General features: G+C 34.7%; 1 protein-coding gene and 1 pseudogene across 1 annotated transcript; one reads left to right on the forward strand and one right to left on the reverse strand.

The window, feature by feature from the left end:
* The first annotated feature begins 371 nt into the window (after positions 1-371).
* LOC108663632 (uncharacterized) lies at positions 372-1,078 on the forward strand. The gene is made up of 2 exons (XM_088810487.1): positions 372-723; positions 831-1,078. The coding sequence occupies exons 1-2, from the start codon at positions 372-374 to the stop codon at positions 1,076-1,078; spliced, it is 600 nt and encodes a 199-aa protein (XP_088666613.1).
* Positions 1,079-7,650: 6,572 nt separating this feature from the next.
* LOC18587067 (receptor-like protein 7) lies at positions 7,651-16,150 on the reverse strand (annotated as a pseudogene).
* Positions 16,151-16,509: the final 359 nt, after the last annotated feature.

Here is a 16,509-nt window from a genome sequence, read left to right on the forward strand (position 1 = left end):
AATAGCAGCCAAATAAACCCTACTTCAACACTTACAACCCAAGGTGGAGGAACCATCCAAACTTCTCTTGGGCGAATGATTAAGGGTTTTCCTTAACTTCAAGGCCAAATGCACCTTTGGGATTCCAACAACAAGCCAAAACACCTCTTTTAGAAAGGAAGCCAATTATGGGAGATTTGTTAAGGTAGTAAATGACACAGAATGATAGCATCATACAAAGTCAAACAACTTTTATTCAGAGTCAAGCAGTATCAATTCAAAACCTTGAGACTTAGGTTGGTCAACTTGTCAATTTATTAAACAACCGACCTCGAGGAACATTACCTAGCGATACAGAAGTGAATCTAAGGAGAGAAAGTACGGAACAAGATATGGCAATCAACTTGAAGAGTGGAAAAAAGGTTGACAATAGTGTTAAGCAAGCTACTCTTCAAGATAAACCTGTTGAGAATGAAACAATGATTAAGACAGCCAACAAGCAAATTCAAGAGAGGGAAGCAAAGACAACTTTACCGTCACCACCCTTTCCTCAGCATCTTCAAAAACAAAAGCTTGATAAACACTTCCAAAAATTTCTAAAGGAATTCAAAAAGCTTCACATCAACATTCCTTTTGCGAAAGCTTTAGAGCAAATGCCATCATATGTGAAGTTTCTAAAAGACATATTGACAAAGAAGAGGAAACTTGAGGATTTTGAGACAATTACATTCACTAAAGAGTGCAGTGCAATAATCCAAAACAAGTTTCCCCCAAAACTTAAGGACCTAGGAGTTTGTTTATCCCTTGCTCAATTTGTAATTTTAATTTTTTAAAAACTTTGTGTGATTTAGGTGCTGGTGTCTCAATTATGCCTTTGTCTGTTGCTAAGAGAATTAGACTAAAGGAGATTCAACCCACTACAATCACCTTGCAACTAGCTGATAAGACAATAAGGCACCCCTATGGAGTGATAGAGGATGTCTTACTTAAAGTTAAGAAACAGTTCATTCCAATAGACTTCATAGTACTTGAGATGGAGGAGGATCAAGAGGTTTCGATCATACTAGGACATCTATTCTTAGCCACTGTAGCACACTAATAGATGTAAGTGACGGTAGAATAACATTCAGCATTGGAGAGTAGGTAGGTAAATTTACTATTTTCAATGCAAGTAAAAGTCTTTCAACCACAACTCATTGCTATAGAGTGGACTTAGTTAATAAAGGTAAACGTAATCCTACTCCACACCTTACAAGTAAGCAAGCATTAATTCTTAAATCAGAGCCACTACCACCACAGCTCAAAACTAAACAGTGTTATGATGAGCATGATCCACCACCCTCAATTAATCTTGATTTTAAGGTGGGACAACAAGTGTTGCTAACCAAATCAGCCAAGCTATTTTCATGGAAACAAAAATCAAAGTGGTCAGGTCCATACAAGGTGGTTAAGGTCCATCAGTGTGGCGCAATTGATAATTGTAGTGAATCTACCAAGACATTTGGAGTGAATGGGTAACGTCTCCAACATTACTTGGGAGGTAAATTGGATCGCTAAAGATCCTCAAGTACTTTAGTTGACAACAAAAAAGGGTATCATAGTCAAACTAGTAACTATAAAGAAACGCTTCTTGGGAGGCAACCCAAGCTATATCTTTTTAGTTTTAGTTGTTATGTTAGTTAATTTTGGTTTTTCTATTTAAATAAGTACTTACAACCTCTCTCTTGCTTGTTTGTTGGGTTTGCAGGTTTGGAAAGCATAAAGATAAGAAGGAAGAAAATTAGAGCTTTCAATGCACTATCACCATTGATAGGGGTGTTTTTTTTCTTGTTCTTTTTAGCTTTTCACATTAAGGAAAATGTGCAATTTAAGTTTGGGGGAAGGTTTTATTGTTTGTAGTTTTTGTGATATTTTAGGTTAGTTTGGGTTAGTTTATTTTCATTATTTTTTTTTATGCATGTGCATTTGCATTTGAATTAGATTTAATCATGTTAGTTTCGTTTAATTTACCTATCCAATGATAAGAATGTAGTTTCATTCCTATTTTGTGTCACAACCCAAATTTCGAGCTATGACCGGCGCATGGGCCGAATAGGCATAGCCCACTAAGCCCAAGCAAGCCTATTTATATGACCTGTTAATCATTCCATCAAAAGTTACTAAAGTCATATTTCATAATTTCAATTGAAAATAATGCTAACCATTGCCAACTCATAGTGGCATTACCAATCAAAATATACATATATTGTCTAAAACATATATCTTAATAATTTACATCGGGTTTGTCTATACACAACAAAAGGGATACTTGACTTTCAACGGAGAGACCCGGGCGACAGTACAGCTATTGAATGCCGAAATACCTACTAAGGAGACAAATCTATAAGGACACGTCAACCTAGTTACCAACTGCCTCCTGATCTGAAAATATGAAGTTGAAAATAATGAGTATAAACCCAATGAGTGAAAAAAAGGAAGGGAACAAGCAAACGATAAGAAAAGTTTAAAGAAATCATGATGCACTTATTTTCAAAAACAATACAATTTAGTTTAGTTCTTATTAAAACCCATCATTAAACCCTTAATTAGTTAATCACTTGATAATGAAAGATTCATACACAACAAAGAATTTGAAGAGTGAAAACTTGAGTAGCATTCAAGCAAGTTAATTGAAATGACTAATCCTCGCTACAGTGGAAAGGCATTCGCTATAGTGAAATTTAGGCTCAAATCATTAGCTGACCGAGGGTTTCTCACTAAAGCTCCTCATTTCAAACTTAATTAATTAATTCCTTGATGTTGGAAGTCCATGATCAATTATGATGTTAAAGAAGTGAAAAATAAGGCAGAAACCAAATAAGGTAGCATGCATGACAGAATGTTTCTCGCTGCAACGAGACCACCTATAGACATCTCACTGTAGCGAGAATGTATTCTAGCTACAGCGAGTTACAAGACTGCAGCCAGCCTCCCAACTTGAGAGTTTCTCGCTGCAGTGAAAATGATAATTATGCATTATTGATTGACAAATCAATTATGCAGCGAGAATGACATCCTTTGTCTTTAAAAAGCTTGTACTGAACATTATGCACTATTGACAAATCATGGATCAACTTGAAAAGTTCAATTGATTGATGAGAACTCAAGGGATAGTTTACATGTCCAACCAAAAAGGTTTAGAAAATTTAATTAATATTACTTTCAATATGCAACGTCAAATGTTAATTTCAAAGCTAATGATACTTCATAATTAAACTTAAATCGAGTTTTAAATTTTTATATTAAGATATAAAGAAAATCAATGGTCCTTAATGATGCCTTATAATACTAATTTCTCCTTATTCAATTGTTTAAAATCCTAAACCCATGAACCTATTCCAATTCATTTGTCAAGTGGGATACACATATATACCTTTTCACTTGGTATAAAACCCTTGGGATTCAAGTAAAAAAAACTTTATCATAGTGGGTTAAACAATGAAGCCACATAAGAATATAACAGGCTTCCAAGGCTTGAGGGTTTGACAAATTTCACTAATAAATGCAATTGCCTTATCAATGAGAGTTCCTAATGGCAACTTCATCATACATAGCAATCAATACGTGCACCCAGTTCTTCTTCTTACTCCATTGGATAATCAAAAGCAAAATCAAAATGTTACCATATTAACATGGCAATCCATATTCCATGCAGAAAGATGGTGAGGCCGCATGTTGGAAGGTTCAATTGAGAGTATTTATAGGCACTAGTTAAGGTGTTATTTTTCCTTTGTTTGATCTGTAGTGAGAGAGAACAGTTGACTGTGATCTACTGCCTTTTATCTTGGTTGATTACGAGATGGAAATTTCTTATGGAAACAAAAAACATGGAAAGAGCCTTACTTACAGATGATCTTTTTCGTAACTTTAAAAAGTGTTGGCTAGATTAACAAGCGTGCACTAATTTTAGTTTGGTTTTGGTGAACCTAACTACATGATTAATCACGCACCATATGTCTCAATTTTATTTAGATGATGATCAAAGCAACGAGGTCGAAAAGGAAAGAGAGATAGACATGCGTCTAAATTATGTTTGTCACAAAAAAATACGTTTAAAAGAAATTAGAATGTTTTGAGATGTAAAGATGTTTAGTTTGTGACTACTCTACTAGAATTACATTTAAAACTTTCAATTGATTTATCACCACAAAGGAGGGACAAGGAAGAGGAAAGACCTAAGTTGGTTTTTGTAATATATGCATTAGTTTAAGCTTTAAGAGGTTGAAGGTATCTTTCTTGAAGGCAAAAAAGATGTGAATATGGAGGAAGTTTTTGCAAAACTAGATTGTGTATGCCATGTTGGAGACCTAGAAATTAAAAGAGCATCACTAATAAGTAAGCCCAAAGAAGTAATCCATGGGTCTAGTTTGGTGATAAACAAACTCAAAGCAACTTGACAAAGAAAGTGGTAGATCAGTACTATTGCTGCCTTGACTGTTAAGGATAGATCATGATTCAGTTGGTTTAGCTTTGGGTTAGAAAAGCCCCTCATTGTTAGTTCATTGACTGTAAAATTGGGCTTCACAAGTCATTTGGAATAATTTTGGGATTTTGGTCAATTTCATTTGAGTTTCAAGTGCTATCTTTTGGATTTTGGAAGATGGGATACATTGAAATGTAATTTTTTAGGTAAAGTTCATGAAATAATTCTAAAAAAATGATTAACTAAAAATTTTAAATTGGAAATCAAATTCGATAGTTGGTGGATCAGATAAAAATAAATAAATAATTAGAAAGTTTTCATTCAATTATTTTCAATAGTAAAACTTCACTATCCTGGCCTGAGGAACTCACCTAAGTCTTGTCCTATGAAAGATTTCAATGTCCCATTATGTTGATCCCTTCATTTGTGAATCTTACTAGCTAGGTAATTCTTTGTGATAGTGTTTTTTGAGATATGATTAGGCAATTGAGGGAAGGGATTATACAATTTACAACTGACCCTAAATGGGTCATGCATGTCCATTTGTTTTGGGGCCTTGGGCCATGTTGGCTTGACAGCCCCTATTCATGAGTTGGGTTTGTTATGGAATTTTTTGTGTTTTCTAGATATATAATTTTGGATTATATAATCGAAGGTAACAGTTAATTTTAATTGATTTTAATCTTGAAATGACAAAATATTAAATTAATTTTCTTGCTTAATCATTCTGAGAAGTTTTATTTTATATAAATCTTACCCAAACATTTATATTTTTTGTCAAACTAAACCTAATCTTTAAAATCACTTATCGAGCTAAAAAAGAAAATACAATGTTTTTCTTATTGCAAATATTTGTTCTTGGACTTAAAATATAAATGAAATCTATTTTTAAAAGTCCACTCATCTAACTGTAAAATTGAAGAAGGTGCTGCTGCCCTCTTGATATGATTGATCTTTTGTCAAACTAAAGCTTCTTGGAATGCTGGCAAGCATAAAAGGATTGATCATCTCTTTTAAGGGATTGATCCCCTTGAAAGCAAAAGTGATATTAAGTAGAGTAGAGAATCGATCCCTTAAGTTGTTTCAAGTTGTATAACGATTGGAATTTTGCAAGAAACAATGGCTCTTTCTCTCATTTAATGCACAATCCAACGTCTCCTAAGTTCTTTTTTTCAAGCAAATTAAGAGCATTAAGTGTTTAAGGTGAAAACTTTCAAATTAATTATAGCCAAGTCTTTTTCATTATCTTCAAAGTTCTAATTGTATTCATTTGACAAATAGTTAGTCCCGAGACATTTTTAGTTTGTAAAACATTGTTGGATTATTTCACTTTTTTGAAGTTAAGGAGAGGGAAAACTTTAAAAGAATTTGTGAGACTTGGTTCAAAAATTCCCTTAATCATGAGTGGATATTATAAAGTTTATACCCAAACTCTGAAAAAAATATATGTAAAATTGAAGATATAGTGACAAGGGAAGCTAGTGAAGAGGATGTAGGTGTCATTGGTGAGGGCTGAACCTCTTGAATTGGATATCTCTTCTCAACTCTTTTAATTTATTGCTATCTTTACTGATGTCTCACAAGAATTTTATTAATGTTAAGGTTTGCTTCAAATTTTGGTAAATTCAATTCACCTTTCTCTTAATTGGTTTATTTAATCATTGGAGGTAACAAGTGGTACAATAGTATGCACTTTATTTCATAAGTCTAAAAATATTAGAGTGATCCAATGGCTCAAAGATGTATGTTCAAAGAAGGACATTCTATCTACGAAGCATCAAGAAATGATGATTTTGGAGTTTTGAGAATGGAAGAAAAGAATGAAAGTGTACATGTGGGTATAGGGTGTAGAGATATGATATATTGTAGAAAGAGGATGTAGAGCTCCTTCAAATGATGAAAATTGGGATAGGAAGCACATGAAGCAAATGTAATTAAGCTAAATAATATTTTCTCATATATTGCCATGATTAGCGTCGATCGGTTTCGACCACAATGACTCGATTGATCGGTGTCAATTAACTTATCGATTTATTGTCACTATTTTTTGAGGGATTGACTTGATTGTCGATGAGAAAACTTTTTCATTGACACTAATCGAAACATTGATTATATGTATATATATATATATATATATATATATATATATATATATATGGAAACTTACATTGTTGGCTAAAGCTACCCCATATAGCCATTTCCTTTTTTTGTTGCTGTCATAGAGGTCATCTGTCATGTCGCTTGGAGTCGTCGCCTTTCATCTGCCAAGCTCATCTCCCCCATTTTTCCAAGTTTGGAGAAGGTGAATTGTAATTTTATTTTTTTGCAAATGTGTATCAACGGGGGATGTGTAAATGATGCAAACATTGCAATATTGTTAAATTAATGGACACTTTGTTATTTCATTTGACTTTGCAATGTTGTTAAATTTACTATTTTTTAATTAATTCAATGACAAGGATCGACGTTGGAAACAGGGTGAATCGTAGGCAGGTAATTCGCAGCACAAAGCGAAAACCAAAGTATTTTAATTCACTTTTAACCCTCAAAAGACTTCTTGAAAACATAATGTAGTTAAGTTGTACTCTTATGACACCATGTCATTGTGTTATTGTAACTTGTTACAATGAGCTGACTAAACTAGGTCCTGAGTCTATTAAAGCCAAGGCCTTGGTCTAGTCCAGTCCATTAAACCTTCGTCCAAGGCTATCTCTTTCGTTTTTAGCTTGGGCTAGGTTCAATCCATTATAGCCCGTAATCGATTAACCGTTTGAGTATGATCGAATTTAGTTTACTTGCTTCGATGGTCGTTCAATATGCTATAGTAAATGTATGCTTTTCACACATAACAATTAATTTCATATAGAAAAAAGTTGTTGATTATTTTAGGAAATCACAAATATGTTGAGATGTGGAAAAGACTAAACTTATTGTTTAAAAATCTTTTTTCTGAAACTAATTATGCAACAAACTAACATAAGTTGCTCTAAAAATATCAAGATACAGCAACCACAAGAATGTTGGTACAAAATCATTTTTAAACAATTAATTATGCACCGATTAACATAAATCATTATGAATATGTTAAGATATTTCAGTCCACATAACAGCTTAATTGGGCGTAAATATTTACATGAGGATTCAATTAATTGTAATAAAAAGATAGTATAATACCATTGTAATCTCTTACAAATCAACTTTTTGCCCCATTAAAGTGTTCAAAGAGGAACAAAAGAAGTCATGCTTATTTTAGCTACATCTGATAAAGGTTAATCAGCAACAGAAAACATATTTCTTCCATCTGCTATAAGATAAAGGCCAAAACACATGGAAATTTACTTGTATCAATGCATAATCATACATAAATCAAGTTTTCTACAGCCTAATGCTACTCTCTAATTCAAAAAGAGCAAAATAAAACAGCAAATTCTAAGCACACACACAAACATAAATATATATATATATATATATATATTACACTAGGACCCAGTAATTCCAGGAAACCTTATCCAAACAAAACGCAAGGTCACATTCCAATTGTTACACATACCTTTGCCACTTTCTGACGACCTTAATGAACCACTCATGTTTCCTTGTGGTGAAGTTGTATCCATGAGACAGTCCAATTATTAGCCCAACACCATATCCTGTCAAAACTATCTTCCAACCAAACTTGAAAGAACTCTCAATTTCTTCATCTTCTTTGGAGATCAAAGGAGGTGGTGGCTGCAAGACTTCAGGATTTCCACAATTTTTTGACAAAGGGTATCCACACAATCTTGAATTTCCCTCGTACGAATCATTTTTAAAGGTTTCGAACTATGCTCCTTTAGGTATAGGTAGGGGTGAGCAAATTGGAATCGACCCGAACAACCGAACCGAACCGAAATGAGTTCGGTTTTTTGATTATTTCGGTTATAATAGTTCGTTTAGTATAATTACTTCGGTTCGGTTTCAATTAGACATTTTTCTAACTGAACTAACCGAACTAACCGAAAGACATTTTAGACATTTTACCTAAAAAATTATTAAATCTAAATATTCCCAATCTCAGTTATCCCTTTCAGCCTTTTTGCCTTATGGTTTCTGCCGTCCCCCCGTGAGCCTTCTGCCTTCCATCTCCAGTCCATCTCCAGTCCATCTTCAGGCGAATCTGTCCCCTATGAGCCATCCATCTCCACTCTTTGCTTTCTCTTCTCCAGTCCATCTTTGAAGGCTCTCTCTCAAACTCTCACACATACGCACCACAGTGATCGTCGATTTCAAAGGCTCTCTCTTTCAGATTTCCATCTCAATCGGTAAGCCCTATTATTCAAATTTGATTTTTTCTTTTTCAACTCAGAGTTTTTGCTTAGTCTTTCTTCTTTCTCTTTTTCTTTAATTCTGATTTTTTGCTTTTTTTTTATTTGGGTTAGGGTTTTTCTTCTTTTTCTTTTTCTTTCTCTTCTTCAAATCTAGGTTTCCTTGATTTGGGTTTAGGGTTCAATGAGGTCTGATTTATCTACTTTTTTTTATTGCAGGAAAACAAGACTCTAGCCATCAAGTTTTGACTCTTTCACAAGTAAATATCATATTTTTAGCCAAAATTTTCTTCCATTTTACTTGTTAATATCATAGTTAATATCTGTAAACATGGATAATCAAGGAAGGGCGGTCATGATTAGACATGGCTATTCTCTGTTTTTGTTCGATTTTGACATGGATAATCAAGGAAGGCCGAGATTCTAAACTTGTGAAAAATTTTACTTGTATTTTTTTTGTTTGATTTTGATTGATTCTTTGGTATATTTAATTATCATGACAGTAATGATTTTACATTTAAGAAATTAAATTCTGTCGACAATAATTGTATAAAAGTTTTAGCAAAATTAAATAAGATAAATATTAGTAAATGTCCACTTTTATTTATTGAAATTGGAATGTTTCATTACATAGAATGTAGTATACCTTCCCCAAACATACACTTAAGCTCCATGGATGCAGACCTTACATCCTTATTCAATGAACCTCATATGGGATAATAATGGGAACGTAATCTTCATGGAGTAGAACTTGGATTTTTAACCCATCCCACTGCATCAATGGACTCTTTCTATCAATAATCTATAAAAAGAAACCCATTTGGATTCAGCAAAAATCAAGAAAGCTTTCTTAATAGTTAAAAGCTCAATCTCATTTCATTCAACAATTCCAAGTTTCCAACATGTTCAGAAAATAAAATATTGATAGTGTGATTACTGTTTACTCATTAGATGGTATGATTAAATAAATTTACTAAACAATTAAAAGTTAATGCTATGATTTTAATAACTATGACATTTATTTTTAATTTCCTCCAATATAATATAAGCACAAATTTGATTTATTGAATGTGATAGTACTATACGTTAATTTTTTCTTCCATCAATATTAAAATGAAAATATTGGCATGACATTTATGTTCACTTACTATTTCAAGCTCCCTTGAGCAATTAATCTTTGAATACAAGACGAATTTTCTCATTTGAATTCAATGGACAACCATTTAGTTAGAACACACTTAAGCTCTTAACAATTAGAAGTAAAAAGTCTGATATTTTCTTTGACTGATATCATTTTTTCCTTCCATTTTACATGTCTAACATAGTTATAGGTTCTTTGACTGATATTTTCTTTTTCTTATGTTTCAAGGTGTAAAGTTGATTGATTAAGTTTAGCCCATTGTTCCTTTTACAAATTTTTTAGCATTTAATTTTTTCCAACAAAAAGTTATCATGACAAATTTGCTAATTCATTAATTTTTTTGAGTGACAGGTTGAAGATTTCAATGGCAAGTGAAAGCGATAATCTAGCTCCAGCTTCTACTCCTAGTGATGTTGCTACGCAATCTGCTCCTATTGCCATGCCGTCAGCGTCACCAACACCAACTACACAGCAAACTATAATCTCCACTAATGAAAGTGATGCTGTCAATTCTAAGAAACGAAAAGCACTTCCACCGAGGTCTGAAGTTTGGAAACACTTCACCAGATTCGTCAATGATCAAGGTGAACAAAAAGCTAAATGCAATTATTGTGATAGGGTACTTTCTGCTAATACTAAATATAATGGCACAACTTCATTGAAGAATCACATGAATTCTTGCAAAAAGTTTCCTAGTTCTACTAATGATTCTACTCAAATTGAGTTAGCTTTTCAATCAGGGGATGGGTCCATAGGAACTTGGAAATTTAGTCAATAAGCCATTAGAAAGTCTCTAGCTAAGATGATCATTAGAGATGAGTTACCTTTCAGATTTCTAGAAGGGGAAGGATTTAAGGAATTCATGGCAACTTCATGTCCTAGATTTATTGTGCCATCACGATGGACTGTTGCTAGAGATTGCTTTAACATTTTTGTTGATGGAAAAAACCATTTCAAGTATATATTGAGAACATCTTCTTTTAGAGTTTCTTTGACCACAGACACATGGACATCAATTCAAAGAGAGAATTATTTGTGTCTTACGGCTCACTTTATAGACAATGATTGGAAATTACACAAGAGAATTTTAAACTTTTGTCCCATTTATAGTCACAAAGGTGAGGCCATTGGAAAAATGATTGATAAATGTTTGCGTGATTGGGGGATTAGTAAGGTTTTCACTATTACTGTTGATAATGCTAGTTCCAATGATGTTGCAATAGCATATTTGAAGAAAAAATTGAACTTTTTAGGAAATAGCTTTTTAGAAAGCAAATTCCTACATATGAGATGCATTGCACATATCATTAATCTCATTGTCACTGATGGATTAAAGGAAATGAATAATTCAATTGCTTGTATCAGAGGGGCAGTTAGATATGTGAGACAGTCACCTGCTAGGTTAGCAAAGTTCAAGGAATGTGTTGAGTCTGCAAATATTCAATCAAAAAATTTGTTGTGTTTGGATGTTAGTACTCGATGAAACTCCACTTACTTGATGTTAGAAACAGCTCAAAAGTTTGAATAAGCCTTTACTTTATTTGAGGAAGCTGATTCTCAATATAGAACTGATTTGTTGATGGGAGATGGGATACCTGAACATGAGGATTGGGAAAATGTTAGGAGGTTGAATCTTTTCTTGAAACATTTTTACACACTCATAGTAAAAGTTTCAAGTACTTCTTATGCCACTATTAATACTTTTCTTGATGATATTTGTGGTATTTATTACATTTTGAGAGATAGACAAAGGCATCCTGATGTTGAGTTGCAAACAATGGCAAAGAAAATGAAAGAGAAATTTGATAAGTATTGGGGAAATATAGAAAAAATGAATAAGCTGCTTTATGTTGCCTCTATTCTTGATCCAAGGAAGAAACTTGTATTTGTGGAGTTTTGCTTGAGGAAAATGTATTCGAATGAGCAGGCTTCATCGATTTGTGTGAGTTTGAAGAAAACAATGGAAGAGTTGCTTGTTGAATACCAGAAAAATGTACAACCTCCTCTTGAGAAAGTTGGTGACAAGAGCCAATCCCAAGTGAGCCAAATTTCAGAATTTAATGATGATGTTGACTCCAGTGCTAGTGTTGCTCTTTTGAATGAATTTAAGAGATATAAGATTGCAATTGGTAGGGAAGAGGATAAGTCGAAATTGGAGAAGTATTTGAGTTTAAATGAGCCTGATGCAACCGATAATGATGACTTTGATGTTCTCATTTGGTGGAAACTCAATAGTCATAGGTATCCTACTCTTGCCCTACTAGCTCGTGATGTATTAGCGATTCCTCCATCCACAGTTGCTTCGAAATCAGCTTTTAGCACCGGTGGTTGTGTGCTTGATGCATATAGGAGTTCTTTAATGCCTAAGATGGTGCAAGCTCTTATTTGTGCTCAGGATTGGCTACGTGGACCTTTCTATTATCTTCATGACACTGAGAATGATTTGGCAGAGCTTGAGAAAGTTGATGAAGGTAAGTATTTTATTTATATCATCATTTCATTTTTGCTATTTCAATTGTTAATATGTTATTGTTTTATTTCTTACATTCTTGTTTATGTATTGTAGAGTTGTCAAAGATTGCAGTGGACAATGTACTTGATAATCTTTAAGGTAATCAAGTAAGGTTTAGTACTTGATAAATATACTCCTAAATATTTATCAAATTAACAATTTTATATTATTGTATTCTTGAAAAAGTTTAGCCTTTATTGATAGTCTTTATTGATAGTCTTTATTCTTGAATTTTATATTTTAGGTTGTTGCTGAAAATCCAACCCAAGCACCTGCCATTGCACTTCCCTTTGTTGCACCACTCTTGTCTCCTGCATCTTTCCTTCCATCTGAACCCCCCTCTGTTGTTGTTTTGTATGTTTAATTATCATGACAGTAATGGTAGTTGTTAGTTGTTGGATGTTCTTGTTGTTGTTGGATCTTTTGCTTTTCTACTATGTTGAAATTTATAAGGATCGAAATGATGCAGTCTTTTTTTCGTTTTGCATATCTGAATTGTTGTAAAAGTGCAGCATCTTTCCCTGATTTTTTGTTATAGTTGTGCTGCTGTGGGATATTTCTTGCTCTATTTCTTGAATATATTCAGGGGAGTTGTAGGAACTTTTGGGGTACTGGACATTTTTGTGTATATTTTTGTGTCTCCATTAAAGTTGACTGTACCTTTGTTTCATATATTTTGTCACACAAGCCTCATTTGGGAGTAAAGAGGTGCCGAAAGAGAGTAAATAACATTTAATTTTTTGTTTTGTAAAAAAAAAATTATTAAGTTCGGTTTTTGGTAACCGAACCGAACTAACCGAGTTAGTTCGATTTCGGTTAGTTCAGTTAGTTTTTTACTTCGGTTCGGTTTCGGTTAGTTTTATATAGGAGTTCGGTTAATTCGGTTACTGGATATCCAGTAACCGAATTAACCGAATTACCCGTTTGTACAGCCCTAGGTATAGGCCCTTCAAGATTGTTATAAGAGACTTTGAAGACTTCAAGGAAGTTAATGTTGGCTAGTTGCTGAGGGATTTGTCCCGATAGCTTATTTCGAGAGAGGTCCAAAGATTCAAGATTCGTAATTTCCCCCAATGATGATGGAATATGACCAGTGATATTGTTATTTGAAAGGTTAAGCATACGAATTAGCTTCAGATTGCCAATGACTTCAGGGATTTCACCTTGGAACTGGTTGCTTGACAAATCAATAGCTGAGATGGAATCTGGAACTTTCTCATATCTTAAGTCTCTGTCTTTGTTAGCCAATGTAACTACATAATTATAATAATTAGACCACTCATATCCTCTAGTTTGGAAGCTTGTATTTGCATTCATGTATGGGGATAAGCTGTTTGTATTGGCAAGCTCCATGGCAACCCAAACGTTGAAGTACTCAGATGCCAACTTACCCCTTAAACTATTATCTGAAAGGTCAATTACTTGCAACTTGGAGAATTCCGATTTGGCTTGAGGTTTCACTATCACACCATGCAATGCATTCGCTCTCAAGATGAGAACCTTAAGTTCTGGAAGAGTACCCAGCCAAGAAGGGAAGGTATCATTTATCAGATTGTTTCCGAGATTTAGAAATTCTAGCTTGGTACAATGGGCTAGTGACCTCGGTGTTCTCCCTTTTAATTGATTTTGGCTCAAGTCCATCATCCTTAACCCACAGCTCTTCGTATATGTTGAAGGAATAGCACCAGCAAAGTGATTATTTCGAAGGTTGAGTACTTCTAGAGAGTCACTTAGGTTGACTAAACATCGCGGGAGTATCCCAGTCAAGTTGTTATCAGACAAATCCAAGGCCACAAGAAAAGAAAGATTGCACAGAATCGGTGGGATTTCTCCAGACAGTGAGTTATTTGAGAAATCATAATAGACGATGGAAGGTGGTGGGTGAGGCAGTGGTCCTCGGAACATGCTAGATTTAAGGTCGAAAAGCTCTAAGCTAGTCCATGGAAGAAGAACAGGAAGCTCCTCAAATCGTGTCAGAAAATTAAAGCTCAAATTTAAGTGCCAGAGAGTTTCTTTTCCCACGCGCAAAAACCATTTTGGTATTTGGCCATGAATGTTGTTGCCAGCAAGTTGCAAGACTTCCAATTCATCTTGACTACGCAGAAAATCTGGGAATTCAGATAAGTTGCAAAAAGCTAATCCTAAAACCTGGATCTTTAGAGCAGTGGCATTGATACCGACAGTGTTGAGCAGTGACAAGTTGTTCCTTGAAAGTCGGAGTCTGGTGAGATTTTTAAGCTCAAGAAATGAGTCCAACTTAAGAATTCCATTTAGTTGATTAACATGTAGATGAAGAAGTTCAAGATTCTCAAGCTTGAAGATTGATTCTGGAATCGGACCACTCAGAATATTTTTCTGGAATTTGATCTCAGTGAGCTTGGTTAGGTTTCCTATCCAAGGTGGAATCTGACCCTCTAATCTATTGGACCAGAGATATAAAGTAGTAATTTGGGTCAAATTTTTGAGAGCAGATGGGATCTTACCAGATAAACCGGTGTTTGATAGGTCCAAGCAAGTTAGATTGATTTGCGTACCAAGCCAAGACAAGGTTCCACGGTCGAAATTGTTGGTGGCAAGAGACAAATAAACAAGTTGGGTAAGATTGGCTATGAAAGAAGGGATTTCCCCAGAAAAATTGTTATCAGAGAAATCCAAAGTCATGAGCTGTTTCAGATTTCCAAGTGAAGGAGGAATAGGTCCCGAAAAGTTGTTAAGAGACAGATCAAGATAACTGAGTTCAGTAAGGTTACCCAGTGACCACGGTAACTTCCCTGAAAAATGGCAGTTGTAAATGTCCAAAAGTTCCAAGGACTTGAAGTTTCCAGATGATTCTGGCAGCTGTCCAAAGAAATTTGTGTTTGCAAGGCTTAATTCCAAAAGAGGGTGATTGCTCTGAATATCAGGTAAATATCCAGTAAGCTTCGGATTGGACTGCAGGCTGAGAAACAGAAGAGCGGGTAACTCAAATATTCCTGTGGGAAACTCACCACGCAAGTCACAATTTGATAAAATTAAAGCTTTCAATGAAGAAAATTTTGCTAAGATATTAGGTACCGAAGAAGAAATTCTGACATCAGTAAGATAAAGTCCTTGAAGTTTAGTTAACTTCTCAAGCAGAGAGCTCAAGCCTGGCCTCCGAAGCTTCAATGAGTCCCCTGACAGATCAAGGAGCTCTAACTCTGACAGCGCTAAGATCTCTGACGGTATTTGAGCAGAGAACTCGGAGTAAGAGAGGTCCAGAGATGTTACTCTTGAGAGATTCCTCACCGCAGAAGGAACTTTAGAATTTTTAAAGACATTGTCTGCGAGATTAAGCCTTTGAAGGTGAACAAGATGAAAGAGGTTGCTGCTAGAATCGATTGAACCATAAAGATAACTACTTCCAAGGTTGAGGCCGGTTACATGACCAGTCCCGTTGTCGCACTCCACCCCATCCCACGAGCAGCAGTCACCGCTTTCCCTCTCAAGTTTCCACGATTCAGTTTTCGCATGGGCATCAGGACTACTTGAGGCAGAGTTATTGATGACAAAGCTTTCCTTGAACTGCAACAATGCTGAGCGTTCATCAGGGTGGCACAGTGGCCGTACCGAAGAAACAAGAAAAAACAGTAAGAGTAAATTAAGCAAGCTGATTGAAATGGAGAGATACAAAGGTGATCCCATAATGATATCTCAATCCTTTATGCCCTCAACTCATCGGCACTGACTGAACCATTTATAGACAATTGATAACAGATAAACACAGCGTCTTTCAAGCACACAAGAACAGTAGAAAAGAAACTTTTGAAGTCTTTTGTGGTCAACATTGAAGACTTAAACGGTGAAGTCTATTCTAGCCTGTATTCATTTTGGCTATCTGTTTCCGCTGCATCAACTTTATCAAAGATTCCTCAAGGCAAGCTCCAGGAACCTGCGCGGTTCCTGAAACTGGTTGCTCAATGGTCCATGAGTCTCGCGTTGAAACTTTATCATTTTATAAAAGGTCTTCAGCTTTTGAATATAACAACCTTCTTTGCACTGTCATTATAAAATTGATGAATGTCATAACGCCTTTGTGCCCCATTGCTAAAGTAGCATCATAATTTGGTTCGATACAACATAATGATTAGCAATA

This window comes from Theobroma cacao, chromosome 10 (assembly GCF_053813885.1).
Source record: "Theobroma cacao isolate CCN51 chromosome 10, ASM5381388v1, whole genome shotgun sequence".
NCBI classification, from domain to species: domain Eukaryota; kingdom Viridiplantae; phylum Streptophyta; class Magnoliopsida; order Malvales; family Malvaceae; genus Theobroma; species Theobroma cacao.

Bases quoted from the DNA above. Each gene is read 5' to 3' on its own strand.
- LOC108663632 (XM_088810487.1), top strand. From the start codon at position 372: ATGGCAATCAACTTGAAGAGTGGAAAAAAGGTTGACAATAGTGTTAAG. The intron at 724-830 runs GTGCAATAATCC...TGTGTGATTTAG, and splicing joins TACATTCACTAAAGAGTGCA to GTGCTGGTGTCTCAATTATG.